Source organism: Felis catus, chromosome D1 (genome assembly GCF_018350175.1).
Source record: "Felis catus isolate Fca126 chromosome D1, F.catus_Fca126_mat1.0, whole genome shotgun sequence".
Lineage (NCBI taxonomy): Eukaryota > Metazoa > Chordata > Mammalia > Carnivora > Felidae > Felis > Felis catus.
The window spans coordinates 67,278,970-67,294,975 of NC_058377.1; the positions used below are offsets into that span (position 1 = coordinate 67,278,970).

The following is a 16,006-nucleotide window of genomic DNA, read 5'->3' on the forward strand; positions in this document are numbered from 1 at the left end:
AAAACATATCCTTATTAAAACCAGAAAGTTGTTTCCTATCCCTGATGTATAAACTCTGACTTTGAGATTCTCAGGAGATTAGCTCGGTAATCCAAATTAAGTCATGACCATGGGAAAGTCATGACCCATGTATTCAAATAGAGCTGAATTCAAATCTGGTCACTTAAGCTTGCTACCCTCATGTGTTAGAACATTTCTTTGGTGTCGGGAAAAAAAATATTGTATTCAGATTCTAGCTTTTCCACGATACACTTTATTTCTTTAAGCCTCCATTTCCCCATCAATAAAATGATAATAATGACAATCTTTGCAAGATTTTTGACTGAGCCTAGAACTAATGTAAATATCATACCTACCACAGTGCTTGGTATATAATAGTTCTCAATAAATTGTAATTGTTCCCTTTACTAGTAATAAGGGACTTGACCTCTCAGGGTTTCTCATCACAAAAATACAGCGGATACCTCAAAGGATTGTTGCAGGATTAAATGAAGTAAGAGATACAATGGGTAGATATTAAGTTCTGGGTAAATAATGTTAGTTCCCATCTTCCCTGAAGTTATCAGCAAGGGGAATGAGAAAAATGATTTGTAATTCTAGGTATTGTGCTGTTATTGTTCATTCAGTGAACACATTTTAAAAATGAAATTTGAGGAAGCCTTATGATTGAGACTGTTTGAGTTGTTTGAATTTACTCATTTGGTTTCTGGATCTCCTTGTTCAGGATTATAGTAAAGTCCAGCACTTGGCTCTCCATGCATTCCATAATACAGAAGTGGAGGCTATGCAAGCAGAAAGTTGCTATCAGCTGGCTAGATCATTCCACGTTCAGGTAAGGTCATTTCCAACCTTCTCCAAATAGCTAATTCTTTTGTTTTATAGTTTTTCAAGTCTTTTCAAAACTTTTGTGCATTAAAAAGAAGGCAGAGAATCTTTCGTACATACTGTTGGTCTTGTTTTATTTTCATTTTTTAGGAAGATTATGACCAAGCTTTCCAGTACTACTATCAAGCCACACAATTTGCCTCATCCTCTTTTGTGCTGCCATTTTTTGGCTTGGGACAAATGTATATATATCGAGGTGACAAAGAAAATGCATCTCAGTGCTTTGAGAAAGTTTTGAAAGCTTATCCTAATAATTATGAAACTATGAAAATTCTTGGCTCTCTATATGCTGCCTCAGAAGATCAAGAAAAACGAGATATCGCTAAGGTACATTTTAAAAAATCTTAGCTATTCTCCATTATCACTAGACTGTCATCCCTCATTCTTGTTATTGCTAGTAGAGATATGATGGAAGCAGTTTTGTTAGCCGAGCTTGTTCCAGTTGAAAATAACGAACAGTTGACGTATTAAACAAGGTAGAGTAGCTACCACTTTTTACTTTGACGGCCTGTAGTTGCTTAATTAAGCCTGCTTTAGCTTAATGATCTCTTTTATCCCAGGGCCATTTGAAGAAGGTCACAGAACAGTATCCTGATGACGTTGAAGCTTGGATTGAATTGGCGCAAATCTTAGAACAGACTGATATACAGGTATTTTAGCAGTGCTTTTTGTCTCCTACATAATGTGTTTTTTGAAAGTGTGGTATAGTGTTTCTCCCTTTCGTTTTCACTTACACCAAATTCTCTCCACCATGAAAATACAGGGTGCCCTTTCAGCCTATGGAACAGCTACACGGATCCTTCAGGAGAAAGTGCAGGCCGATGTCCCGCCAGAGATTCTAAATAATGTGGGTGCCCTCCATTTTAGACTTGGAAATCTAGGGGAGGCAAAGGTAGGAAAATAGAAATATTCACTTCTTACATACTGTCAGGTGGAATGCACACCTTTTTAGATGTACCAACTAAGTCTTAACAATGTAATTTTCTTTTTTTTTTCATAGAAATATTTTTTGGCATCATTGGATCGTGCAAAGGCAGAAGCTGAGCATGATGAACATTATTATAATGCCATTTCTGTTACAACATCGTACAATTTAGCCAGGCTGTATGAGGCAATGTGTGAATTCCACGAAGCTGAAAAACTATATAAAAACATCTTACGGGAACATCCTAATTATGTTGACTGTAAGAATTGTAAACTTTTTTTTATGAATTAAAATTCCCACAACAGCAGCAAAAATTTAGCCTGAAAAAAAAAAAATCTTTCTTAGAACCAATAGTAAAAAAATATGAAGGTTATCATGTCGCCTTTTCTTCAAGGCAAATTTGTGGCCTTAAAAAAATAAAAAAGATGCAGCTTCACTTAAATTTATGCAGAAACTAAAAGAAACAACTAAAAATGAGTTGAACCATATTTCATAAAGTAGGCGATCTTCAGTGTGCCAGCTACCTTTATTAGACTTTGAACAATTCCTTGGCATGTTTGGTGCTAGATATACTTTTCTGATGCTCCTGCTCTAATTTCATATTCGCATTTTTGCAATGTTTATAATAGTGAGAAAAAGCACTGTTTTACCTCAAAATAATTATTACTAAAATGTCCTACTTTGAGTTTTTACATCCTAGACGTAAAATTGAGACAGTTTTTAATTAAAAATGATTTGCAATACTGTATTTCCCTTAAAAGTACTTAAAGCTATGATATTTTGACTCTGGTTAAATCAGGAGCTATTAACTTGGCCCCTGTCATGCTGCTATGGATACAAAAGTGATTTAAAATAAATCAGATTTAGTTCAATGCCAGGCTGAATTTGGTTTGATGGGTAGTAGTAAACCATTATTAGTTTCTGGAGAAAATAACAACTTACATTTGTGCGGCACCTTTTTACTGTTCTTTAAGCGGAAGCCCACAATTAGAGCCCAGGTTTTCTAACTAGTAATCCCTAGTAGTCCATGCTTTCACTATTTTGCCTATGACAAGCAGCTTTTTAAGAAAAAGTGACAGTACTGTGCATCAGAGAGAAACTGGAAACAGAACAGCTCTGAGTTTTGAAATAACTTTGCTGGAGATAAGGGCTTGGACCAGGATGTGAACACTGGAATAGAGTGGAAGAAATAAATCCGAGATTTCAAACAGTGACTTGATGGGAACAGAATTGCTCTTTAACTTGTGAGATTATTAATTAGTTTTATTGGTGCTCAATTTTTTTTACCTATGGGATTTTTCTGTTCATTGTGTGAATGTATTAACAGAAATCAATCATTTCAAAAGTATGGCTTTAAAATTATGGTCTTTTATAGATAATATTTTAAACGTAAAAACTTTTAAATGTATATTTTTAGGCTATCTGCGCCTTGGAGCCATGGCTAGAGATAAAGGAAATTTTTATGAGGCTTCAGATTGGTTTAAGGAAGCTCTTCAGATTAATCAGGTTGGTCGTATTAACTCTTAGGTTTGAAAAACAATTATTTCACCTTTTCTCCCTAGATTTTCATTTTAATGGCTATCATTTCTCTAATATCTTGACATCACCCTATTTTATTTACTTGTTGAAGATACTATAGTGTAGAAGTTATGTAAACTTTTTGATTGTTAGCCACAGAAATAGATTTTACATCATAGTTGAGTATACACACGTGTGTATACAACAACTAAAATGAAGGTTTTGCAAATCTTTATGTACCGTTGCCATGTGCAGTACACTGGCATTATTCTATATTCCATTCCATCTATATTCCATTCTGTTGCATTTCTTATGCTGATAACTACATGCTAAAGTGATTTTACAATTCATTAATCCATCCCCACTCTCAATTTGTAAATGTGGCTTGTAAACCTCTTTGGTAATCAGCTGTTGTGGAAAGGTGATTAATATCTCTGAATCCAAATTACAGATTTTGTTTCTTTTTATATGTGTGTTTCAGGACCATCCAGATGCTTGGTCTTTGATTGGCAATCTTCATTTAGCAAAACAAGAATGGGGTCCGGGACAGAAGAAGTTTGAGAGAATATTAAAACAACCATCTACACAGAGTGACACTTACTCTATGCTGGCCCTTGGCAACGTCTGGCTCCAGACTTTGCATCAGCCCACCCGAGATCGAGAAAAGGTAATTTCTTTTTGTCCCTTATTTTTTTTTTTCTTTTTGTATCTTTAAAACAAAACTGACACTTGATTCCTGTTTGAATTTTGTTTTATAATGTATGTTTCTTTTTATAGGAAAAGCGTCACCAAGATCGTGCCCTGGCCATCTACAAACAAGTGCTCAGAAATGACGCAAAGAATCTGTATGCTGCTAATGGCATAGGTGATTATAAGACATGGGCATCTGTAGTGATTTGTGAAATGAATGCTTTCAGAGGAATGTTTGTAGATCATAATTTCTCCCTAAATGTAATAAATGAAGTTGTATTAAAATAGGGCTTTTAGTGGCTTTTCTGGCTACAATTAGAAAATTCTTTTTTTTTTTTTTAATTTAAAAAAAAATTTGCTTTTTATTTATTTTTGAGAGAGTATGAATGGGAGAGGAACAGAGAGAGGGAGACACAGAATCCAAAGCAGGCTCCAGGCTCTGAGGTGTCAGCACAGAGCCCGACACAGGGCTGGAACCCATGAACCATGAGATCATGACCCAAGCCAAAGTTGGATGCTTAACTGACTGAGCCTCCCAGGCGCCCCTTAATTTTTTTTTAATGTTTATTTATTTTTGAGAGACAGAAACAGAGTGTGAGTTGGGGAGGGACAGAGATAAATGGAGACACAGAACTCGAAGCAGGCTCCAGGTCTGAGCTGTCGGCACAGAGCCCGAAATGGGGTTTAAACCCATGAACCATGAGTTCATGACCTGAGCCAAAGTTGGATGCTTAACTGACTGACCCATGCAAGCACCCTTACAGTTAGAAAATTCTTAAATGTGAACCTTTTTATAATTTTAGGAGCTGTTTTGGCCCACAAAGGATATTTTCGCGAAGCTCGTGATGTATTTGCCCAAGTAAGAGAAGCAACAGCAGATATCAGTGATGTGTGGTTGAACCTAGCACACATCTATGTGGAACAGAAGCAATATATCAGTGCCGTTCAGATGGTAATGTCTTATCGTTCAAGATATTTTTGTATTATGTTCATTGGTTTTTTTTAAGTTTATTTACTTAGAACAAGCTGGGGAGGGGTAGAGAGAGAGAGAGAAAGAGAATCCCAAGCAGTCTCCACACTGCCAGTGCAGAGCCCAATGTGGGGCTCGAACTCATGAACCATGAGATCATGACCTGAGCTAAAATCTGGAGTCAGACATTCAACTGACTGAGCCACCCAGGCGCCCCTATTGTGTTCATTATTGAGCAGATGTTTTCTTAACCATTCTGGCCCTCTCATGGAGCTGCATGCTATTTCTTGTGATACTGTGTCTATTCACAGGCTTATCATCATATAATGTTAAGGCCAGTCTTTGGTGTCTAGACAGAGATACGAGTCCTGGTTCCACCCCTAATTGCATGCCTTGGGCAAAGGACATTCTCTCTGAGCCAGTTTCCCATTTATGGAGATCAGGGACCTTAAATTCACAGAATGGTGTAAACATCCAGTATGAAAAGTACTGGACACTATACTTGGCACTAACGTACTAGTATATCAGTAAATACCCAAAAAATAGGATTTAATATTTGTTTGCTTGTTTTTGTTTTTGTTTTTTTTTAATTTTTTTTTTTCAACGTTTTTTTATTTATTTTTGGGACAGAGAGAGACAGAGCATGAACGGGGGAGGGGCAGAGAGAGAGGGAGACACAGAATCGGAAACAGGCTCCAGGCTCTGAGCCATCAGCCCAGAGCCCGACGCGGGGCTCGAACTCACCGACCGCGAGATCGTGACCTGGCTGAAGTCGGACGCTTAACCGACTGCGCCACCCAGGCGCCCCTTGTTTGCTTGTTTTACGTTCTTCTTTCTCAGATGGGAAAACTGAGTTTCAGAAAAGTTAAATGACATTTTAAAAAGAAAAAACTCCATGGGGATTAGTTTTTATCACTATAGAATTTTGTTAGGCCTTTCATATTTATGGAGTGCTTGAACTTAAAGGGTCATATTTAGCATCTAGTGGTGCCTGGCTGGCTCAGTCCATAGAGCATATGACCCTTGATCTCAAGGTAATGAGTTCAAGCCCTATGTTGGATGTGGAGGTTACTTAAAAATAAAATCTTAAAACAAATATTTAGCATCTATAACATATTAAAAAGTAAAAACGTCCTTAGGATCTATGGGAAATACTATGATAAAAAAAAAAAAAGGTTCTTATCAGAGGTAGATGACAAGGGCAGGCCAGGCTCCTTGCAGTGGTTAACCTTTTTTTCTAAGGAGGGTGGTTATTATCAAATTCAGAATATTTGAAAGGTACTAGCCACAAGGATTTATAGGATCCAGACTGCATATGGTAGTCTCAGAGGTTGTGTTTTTGGAGGTAGGCCTTCCTGTTCTGCAGAATGATAAAGTTGCCTTTTAAAAATGCAAGTTAATTACTAGGGATATTCAGGGGGAAACTCTTTAACCATCTTCCATGAAAAAGAGCTTACTTATGACAAGATATGATCCATGGTCAAAAAGCGAAGTGTTCATGACAAAATTGACACCAGTATTGCCATATATTGGTTTTATAAGAAAACTTTAACAACCAGAACTGTGAGACTTCTCATGCTCATTGCCAGTAGGTTCCATCAATCCTAAAGAAAGGTGGTAGAGAGTATAGCCCAAAGGAACCAGGTATGTAACTTATTAATAAGTTGTCAGTAAGCTTGTCCATAGATTTTATTGCCAGAGATATGAAAAAAGCCATCCAATCTATCCTTTCAGTATTGGTCCAAGTTTCAAATGGAAAAACTATTTTGAGTATCTAGTTGTTGTTTTGGTTTTTTTATCAGCTTTTTGTGTTGTGAAAACCTATCCTGGTGAATGTCTAAAATCATTCTCAAATTATTCTTTGAAATTAACCATTCAAAGGGTAAAACACCTTTTCACGTAGCTTTAAAATTGCTTGAAATCTTGTTACACAATGACAATATCATTTAATCCTTGTTGTATTTTAATTAACTTTTTGTTTTGTTATAGTATGAAAACTGCCTCAGAAAGTTCTATAAGCACCAGAACACTGAAGTTGTACTGTATTTGGCTCGGGCACTCTTCAAGTGTGGCAAGTTACAGGAATGCAAACAGACGTTGCTAAAGGTGAAAACGGGAACTCCTTATTCTCACTTAATTCTAGGCTGCGTTACATACTTTTATTCTATTTTATGCATGTTTGTATACCTAACATTATATTTGAATAAACTTCTTTTCTTGTCATTAGATCATATGAAATATTTGCTTTGTTTTTTACCTACAGGCTAGACATGTGGCGCCCAGTGATACAGTACTTATGTTTAATGTGGCCTTGGTCCTGCAGAGACTAGCTACCTCTGTTCTGAAAGATGAAAAGAGTAATCTGAAGGAAGTACTTAATGCTGTGAAAGAACTGGAGCTTGCACATAGGTAAAGATTTTGTAGAAACAGCTTTTGAAATGCTTTGTTTCTTTAAATTCATTTGTCTCATACAGTACTGAAAATCACTTCCCTGAAGCGATCTCTACTAGAAGCATTCCAGTGGTTTTTAAGCCAAAGCAGGTGGCTGCCACCAGGTGGCGCCAAACTGTGACCAGGACCCTGCCAGATTTGGATGGTGTAGTGTTCCCTAGAACTGGCTGGCTAGTTTTGTAAGCTTGCCCTAAATTTTCATTAATCTGACAGTAATATTACCCAGAATTTTGCACACTTGAAATTTTTAGACCCCACTTATTTTGGTTTTACTACTTATACTGCTGTGTCTTTTCATGGCATATTAATTTTCATTGAGCTAAAATTAAGGCCTGTCCTCTTAAATATTGAATGGGTTTCTGCACTGAGCTCAAAATGTATGTACTTTTACGGGATTTATTTGTAATTCTGTGCGTGGTAAAATCAAAACTTGATATCTCTTCAGGTTTTGTCTAACCTTATTTAAATTCTTATAAAAGCATTTCTTGCCTCACCTGGTAGACTAAGTGCCTTTATGGCATACACCTCCTAACCCACATGCGGACATATTTAGTAAATACAGTGTTTAGTTTCATATTGGCTGTATGAACTGATTTTGGGTTATTTGTGAATTTACTGATGATATTAAATATGACTACTTATCTTCATTTACTTGTTTTTTATTAAACATATTGAGTGCTACTTTGATGAGAGTCTTTTTAAGTAGGTCTCATATAATTTTCTTATTGAGATAGCCTTTCATGTATCAAATAGGTTCATGTAAGTCAATCAATACATAAACCTTTTCTCAGACTATTTTTGTAGAGCAGATTAAAAATCTAAAGAGCCAGGGCACCTGGGTGGCTCAGTCGGTTGAACATCCAAAGTGATCTCGGCTCAGGTCATGATCCTTGTGGTTTGTGGGACTGACTCCCACGTCAGGCTCTGTGCTGAGAGTGCAGAGCCTGCTTGGCATTTTCTGTCTCCCTCTCTCTCTCTCTGTCCCTCCCTTGCTCATGTGTTCTCTCTCCCCCCTCTCAAAATAAATAAACATTTAAAAAGTAACAAAATAAAAATCTATAGGGCCTGTTTTATTATAATTTTTTTTCAGTGAAGTATTTTATTTTCTCATTCCATTTAGATACTTCAGTTACTTGAGTAAAGTGGGAGATAAAATGAGATTCGATTTGGCCCTTGCTGCTACAGAAGCCAGGTAATGTTACTACTTATGGAAGGTGACTTTGGGTGAAGCAGTGATGTCGATGTGCGCTGGGTGGCCTTCCAGGGGTCGGTCTTTCCCACTTGTCTGTGAGACTCCCCAGCCTGGACAAAGTCTTTTTTCCAAGGGTCCTTTCAGGAAATATGACAAAATCAATTTAGTACAAGTACTTAAATTCTGTGGGGAAAATACTTTCTATTTTCACTCTTTGATTCACATGTGGAGATAATGTTGAAAATATATCTGTGACTGGAGAGGACACTTATAATTTAGAAAGTTACCAAAGTTGACAGTATTGACTTATGAGAAACTAAGTTAATTTTGTTAATTAAAATATCCCGTAAATATCTGCTAATGAGCTGGCTCTCTGGCTTGTGTAAGGAAAACAGATCCTCTGAGTTTTTGAGCAAAAAATGTACTAGCTACATTCATGTTTCTCTAAATCTGGAATATTGTAGGCAGTGCTCTGACTTACTGAGCCAGGCCCAGTACCATGTCGCCCGGGCACGTAAACAAGATGAAGAAGAAAGGGAGTTACGGGCCAAACAAGAGCAAGAAAAGGAACTGTTAAGGCAGAAACTTCTTAAAGAACAGGTATTTATTGTGTTTTCAGTTATACTAGAATTCAAGAATGGTGTGCACGCACACATACGCCTTGCATGTTAAAGAAGTCCTTCTGCTGGTATTCGTGATATTTTTTCAACATTTTGATGCAGTTTCTTCCTACTCTTTTTTTCCTCATAGGAAGAGAAACGTCTCAGAGAAAAAGAAGAGCAAAAGAAACTTTTAGAACAGCGGGCCCAGTATGTTGAGAAGACCAAAAATATTCTTATGTTTACTGGAGAGACCGAAGCAACAAAAGAAAAGAAAAGAGGAGGTGGTGGTGGACGGGTAAGACGTGACTCCTGCTGGTACTGATGGCACCATCCTTGTCATTTGACTTTCAGAAGTGAATATAATTGGTTCTGTTTACTCAGTGCTTAGTCCTTAGCTTTGACCTCCTCCTTTGCTAAGAGGCAGTCTTCCAACACAGTGCTTTATATGGTATTATTTGGAAATGCATTCCAGTGTTAGCTCCGTACTTGGACCTGGTGGTGACCTAAGCCACTTGAGCCATTCACCCTAATTAGAAGTCTTCAAAATATGGGCCTCACCCACCACCCCTGCCATGCAACTTGATAAAAGATCCTTCGTTTGTCAAATGGCTGATAGGATCTGACCTCATTCCACCAGCCAGGCGAGAACTGATTATAGTCTTGTTTGGATTGCAGCGTTCTAAAAAGGGAGGAGAGTTTGATGAATTTGTCAACGACGATACCGACGATGACCTGCCTATATCCAAGAAGAAGAAGAGAAGAAAGGGCAGTGGTAGTGAACAAGAAGGAGAAGATGAGGAAGGTGGTGAAAGAAAGAAGAAAAAGAGGAGAAGGTATTATCAATGTGTTGTGAATGTATTTATTGGAAAATGTGTGCAGTTTAGAATGAGAAAACCTGCGGTGCCCACGCTATCCACGTGCAATCTTAGAAAAGTCACCAAGCCTCAGTTTCCTTTGTGTAAAATGTAATAGTGATGCCCACCTCAAGTTTTGCTAGATGTGTAATATGTGAACTAATGTGAAAGAAGGGCCTTTTATTTTTTTATTTTATTGTTGTTTTAAGTTTGTTTGTTTGTTTGTTTTGAGAGAGAGTATGCATATGCATGCACGTGCAAGCAGGGAAGGTGCTGAGAGAGAGGAAAGAATCCCAAGCAGGCTCTGTGCTGTCTGTACAGAGCCCAACTTGGGGCTCGAACTCACAAACCACAGGATCATGATCTGAGTCAAAATTGGAAGTCAGACACTCAACCAACTAAGCCACCCAGGCGCCCCTGAGAGAAGGACCTTCTAATCTTCCTGGTGCCATTTGCTATTAAGATAAGTGGTGCCCCGCCCATCTCTCACCAGAGGTGCCCCTGAGCTGTCCCGTTCCTCACTTGTGGTGCTTCCCTGTCCAGGAACCTCCAGTTGGCTCTCTTAGCAAGGCCTGTTCTTCCCACCCCTGGCTGACTCTACTTGGGGAAGAATCTAATGAATTCGTTCCGACATGGACCTGTTAAATGGAAGCTATGATCGGACATCAGCAGGCCTGGAATGAGTAGCTGGCAAGGAAGGAAGAAGAGAGGAAAGATGTGAGATCAGGAGCCTGGGTCTTTTCTCCCATCCTCTGTCCCTCCACCAAGTACAAGATTCAGGCTTATCTTAGATGAATAAGAGGACTCAACAGAGACTAAATTATTTGGTGGACATTGCATAAATACATGGTTCTTGCAGACTCCTGAGCTGTGTGCAGCAGTTGTAAATTATGGCCTCTGCCCTTGACGAGTGTTCAGTATGGTTGAGGATAGCCCAATAGAGAATAGCATTCAGAATGAATAATATTTTGATGACAAAGTAGTCTTAGACTTTCTAGGCATGAGTGAACCTTGACAGACTTTCTCTTGTTGTTCACTCTTGAAGACCTCCAAAGGGAGAAGAAGGATCTGATGATGAGGAAACAGAAAATGGCCCCAAACCGAAAAAGCGACGTCCGCCAAAAGCAGAGAAGAAGAAGGCTGTAAGTCTATAATACTGTGTGGTTTTTATGTCCTGCTGTAGGCACAAAGGCTTGCCCTACACAAGCATGTATTCTTCCCCTGCAGTTTCTTCAAACACAAATGCTTCTTTTTGAAATGTGTTGGTTGCTATTTGTTATCATCACACCGCAAACTAAGTTTAACAAGATGTCCTAACGTAATGCAACCTAGGAATCGTGATTAATCTGCTATGTCTGATCTTCTTTCTGTAGCCCAAGCCAGAGCGTCTGCCTCCTTCAATGAAGGGAAAAATAAAATCCAAAGCCATAATATCATCAAGCGATGATTCTTCAGATGAAGATAAACTTAAAATTGCTGATGAAGGGTATGAATTTTTCCCTTAGCGCATTCTTTTTTTTTTTTAATGTTTATTTATTTATTTTGAAAGAGAGAGAGGATGTAAGCGGGAGAGGGTGAGAGAGAGAGAATCCCAAGCAGGTTCAGCACTATCAGCACAGAGCCAGACACAGGGCTTGAACTCCTGAACCAAACCGTGAGATCATGACCCAAGCCAAAACCAAGAGTCGGACGCTTAGCTGACTGAACCACCCAGGCACCCCTCCCTTAGTGCGTTCTTTTATTTTTTTTATTTTATTTTTTTAATTTTTTTTTTTCAACGTTTTTATTTATTTTTGGGACAGAGCGAGACAGAGCATGAATGGGGGAGGGGCAGAGAGAGAGGGAGACACAGAATCGGAAACAGGCTCCAGGCTCTGAGCCATCAGCCCAGAGCCTGACGCGGGGCTCGAACTCACGGACCGCGAGATCGTGACCTGGCTGAAGTCGGACGCTTAACCGACTGCGCCACCCAGGCGCCCCAAGTGCGTTCTTTTAATGAAAGATAAGAATGGTCACTGTGCCAAAATGTCTTCCCTCCAGCTTCTTAGAATCTCTGAGGTGGAAGAAACCTTAGCACACTTCTTAATCTAACTCTGTCATTTTGTCCTGTCACATGTTTTTCCCTCAGAGAAGAAAACCTATTTTGAAATCTCATTTCTCCATGGATATTAGGTGAAATTTCCTGGATGGTATCCTTCTAAATGAATTGTCTCACTTTCCTACACTTACCAAACTGGCTAAAACTGTTATGAATAGCTGATCCTGGTCATGTGGAAATGGGACTTTCTTGACCATTTCCTCCCTTAGGGCAGTGCTGACTCAGCTGTGCCTGCTCCATGAGGGACTTCTCCTAGACTGCTTGCTTGGCCACTACTCTCCTTTAGCTTATGGCACACCAGGAGAAGCAGTATTGATTTTACTTGTCCTAAACTTGTTCCTCAAGCTGGAGGGTCCCCAGCTTGGGATAATGCTATCCCATCCCATGTATTTCTCCTGATGGCTGTCATTTCATTCATTTGTTCAACAGTCATTTGAATGTCCATTAAGAATTCCATGAGATAGTGTGCTGACTGCTTGGGGATGCAGAGGAAAAAGTCCTAGACTCTGGCTTCAGAGAATGTGTGCTTTAGAAGCAGTGAAGTGTAACATAAACAAAAAGCCACATTATAGTGGGATAGCTATTGTCACGTATGGTTTTGTATATTGCTCTCCAGGGTCCATACCTAATCTGGAGTTGAGGGGAGGGTTGTAAGAGACTTGTTTTGTAAAAGAAAGGCTGTTTGAGTTGAATCTTTGAAGAAGAATGGAGTGCTGGTTGGTTAGAGGTGAGCAGTTAGCATGTTGAGAGAACTAAGGGTGACAGTGGGGGTGCTGAACGATCTCTAGAGAGGCATCTGTAAAGACTTGCAGTTCCTTTTTTCTCTGAAGACACTGGCTGACACACATTGGGGTTGCTTTACCCTTGCCCACAGTGTTACCCTGGTCAGTGGTAAAAGGCCAGCATGAGCAGAGCAGTGAAATGTATGGTTTTAGAATGAGCATCGTTAAAATGTGTAGGCAGAAAGGTCCATGTGAGAGGCTGAGCTGCTGTCAAACTATGAGGTCAAGGCCAAGTTGATTTGAGCCACTTGCATCAGTTAAACTTGATCCTGAGTGTCACGAAGTGTTTGCTTATTTGGCCAGGTGGAATGGTGGGAAGTGGACCCAGGAGGCCCACTGGCCTTTAGTATATATAGGGAATGAATGTAGTGTCTTCCTCTTACTCTTCATACCTACTCAGGGTGACCAGAGTTACATATTGTATGTGTAGGTCTCTTCTCTCAGATTTAAGCACCAAGAGCCTTCCTTCAGTCATGTGGAGATGGTTTCATTTCTGAACAGAAGAATGTATTATGTCTCCTTCGCCCTTTTTATACTGAACCCTGTGCCATTTAATATTCCTTTCCATGGGATCCAAAACTGAGGAATATGCCACAGGGGAAGTATGTTCTCCTGTCCAGAGCTCTGGGGGGGGTGAGCAGCTGTCACCACAGTTATGGGAATGTTCTTTCCTCCAGAGCCTCCAGGAAGCCAAGATTTCCTGGGTGCCACCACCATATCAAGCATAGGTACAAGTCCCATTCCCTTTAACCCATCAACTGATAAGTAGAGGGGAACTCAGGGCAAAAGTAAGTGAGCTACAGAAGCCTTTTAGCCCTGGCTTCTTATCTTGAGTAAGACTCAACTCTGGTGGAGGGCACGAGTCCAGCAGCAAATCCTGGATAGAAATGGTGCCTTTGCTCTTCAGGTATCTGATAGGATGGGGAAGAGTCCCACTCATCCAGCCTTGGGAGATGGTTAATTCTTCAGAGTCCCTACAGCCAAGCAAAATCCTAGGTTTCACTTCTGCTATGAATTTGCTGATAAAGATAAATGTAGCCCTTCCTTTTCATAATTTTATGTATGAAATTGAGAAGTGCTTCATTCTGCTGAAAGGTGCCTGATAGAACCCAGTGAGAGTCCTCCTTTACTGTTTAAATGCTGTGTCATAACTAAAGTGCCTTATTTTTTCTTTTTAATCCTTTCTGATTGTGAAATATATCAAATTTACAAAACAGAACACAAAACAAATATCACAAAGTGAACACCGGAGTTAACACCCTCCACGTCAAGAGATAGAATATTAAATGCCCTTATTTGTTTAGAAAACATTCTCCACTTGTCAAGGCTCCCATTAGCCCAAATCCTGGTGTCTAACCAGTGCTTGTCTTTGCCAGACATCACCGCAACAGCAACAGCAACAGCGACTCCGACGAGGGTGAACGGCGGAAGAAACGTGCCTCTTCGGACAGCGATTCTGATGAGAACCAGAACAAGTCTGGCAGCGAGGCCGGCAGTCCCCGGAGGCCCCGAAGACAGCAGTCAGATGAGGATTCAGACAGTGACCAGCCAGCCAGAAAGAGAAGGCCCTCGGGTTCTGAACAGTCTGACAACGAATCTGTGCAGTCTGGGAGAAGCCGCTCTGGAGGTTCTGAGATGGACTCTCGCCCGGCTTCTCCAAGTGCTGAGTCAGACCACGATTCCGAGAGAGGATCTGATAACGAGGGCTCTGGCCAAGGCTCTGGAAATGAATCAGAACCAGAGGGATCCAACAATGAGGCCTCGGATCGGGGCTCAGAACATGGATCAGACGATAGCGACTAGGTTTTATTTCATAAATAAGCTTCATCTCTGGAGGAAACTTTTTTAATATATGAAAGCTGTGACAGAAACGCTTCAGATGTTTAGTCAAACAATTGTGAAATTTTTCCTAAGGCAGTTTTTTTTTCTACCCATTTGTATATTACTAAGCCCCAAGAGATATTTCCTGCGCTAAAGTCCAGTATCTGAGTCTCTTGAGCAAGTGAAGATTGTGACTGTTCCTCGTTGCGGTACAGTTCTACCTGTCATGTGTGAAAACCACAGGAAGAATAAACCCAGATGCTAAATCATTCCTACAGAGGTTTGGCTGCAACTGGCAGAGACGTCTCCTCATCTTCGTACGTTAAGCAGCATACTGTTTCGGTTTTTAATTGCAGTCTTTGACCAAGTGGTGCAGGCAACTTGGTGTTCATGTCTTTGTTCCATTTTAAGTTTAGATTGAGGATATTTTTATTTTCTGGAGGAGGAAGTATCTACTGTATAATCGCACCAAAGTACAAGTGAAAGGAAGGTTTTCTCCAATAGTGTAACACTGCAGCCGTGTAGATAAAAACCACAGATGCGTAATTTGTTAGGTCGACTAAGATGTGGACAAATGCTTTTCTGTTAGTAGAATGCAAAGACCTACATACGTCACACAATAAAATTCTCTTACCAACTTTTATGGGACATCGTGTCATTTTTATTTGCTCAGTATGTTTGTGTATGAAAATTTAGCAGTAAATAAACTATGCAAATATTTGGAAGAACCTGAACTAGGCTGAAGGTTGTTTACTCAAAACTTCACAAATTTTTTTTAAAAGATTTTATTTTTAAGTAATCTCTCTACCTAACTTGGGGCTCGAACTCACAAGATCAAGAGTCTCATGCTGTACTGACTGAGCCAGCCAGGTGCCCCGAAACTTTTATAATTCTTTATAGATTGTGGAGGTTTTTTTTTAAGATGCAAGCAAACTAAGGTACTCATATGTATTTGTATTTTCAATAATTCAGTGATTAACAGTTTGAGTAACATTTTTTATGTTGCACTGTATAGTTTGTAGAAAAGCTGTAATTAGTAAGTATTAGGCATTGAGAATGCAGAGATAAACTGTCTTTCCTGCCAAAAGTCTAATGGAGATCAGTTCATTGTCCCTATGGTGTGAAAAGGGGAATGTTTGCACAGGTTGTGGGTGCAGAATGGAGGATGAAGTCAAGACAAGGTTTCCTGAAGGACAGGAGACCTGTGATGATGACTCA

General features: G+C 39.6%; 1 protein-coding gene across 1 annotated transcript in view; it reads left to right on the forward strand.

The window, feature by feature from the left end:
- The window catches only part of CTR9 (CTR9 homolog, Paf1/RNA polymerase II complex component), a 28,213-nt gene extending 12,784 nt beyond the window's left edge, over positions 1-15,429 (forward strand). Inside the window, exons 8-25 of the mRNA XM_011286715.4 lie at positions 725-832; positions 976-1,212; positions 1,446-1,535; positions 1,649-1,777; positions 1,886-2,069; positions 3,228-3,316; positions 3,810-3,995; positions 4,106-4,193; positions 4,822-4,970; positions 6,978-7,094; positions 7,252-7,397; positions 8,560-8,631; positions 9,096-9,231; positions 9,382-9,528; positions 9,909-10,066; positions 11,133-11,229; positions 11,461-11,573; positions 14,344-15,429. Of these exons, the coding sequence (XP_011285017.1) occupies positions 725-832; positions 976-1,212; positions 1,446-1,535; positions 1,649-1,777; positions 1,886-2,069; positions 3,228-3,316; positions 3,810-3,995; positions 4,106-4,193; positions 4,822-4,970; positions 6,978-7,094; positions 7,252-7,397; positions 8,560-8,631; positions 9,096-9,231; positions 9,382-9,528; positions 9,909-10,066; positions 11,133-11,229; positions 11,461-11,573; positions 14,344-14,770 (2,673 nt within the window). The 3' untranslated portion in view covers positions 14,771-15,429. The remainder of the gene's footprint in view (positions 1-724; positions 833-975; positions 1,213-1,445; positions 1,536-1,648; positions 1,778-1,885; positions 2,070-3,227; positions 3,317-3,809; positions 3,996-4,105; positions 4,194-4,821; positions 4,971-6,977; positions 7,095-7,251; positions 7,398-8,559; positions 8,632-9,095; positions 9,232-9,381; positions 9,529-9,908; positions 10,067-11,132; positions 11,230-11,460; positions 11,574-14,343) is intronic.
- The last annotated feature ends 577 nt before the right edge of the window (positions 15,430-16,006 follow it).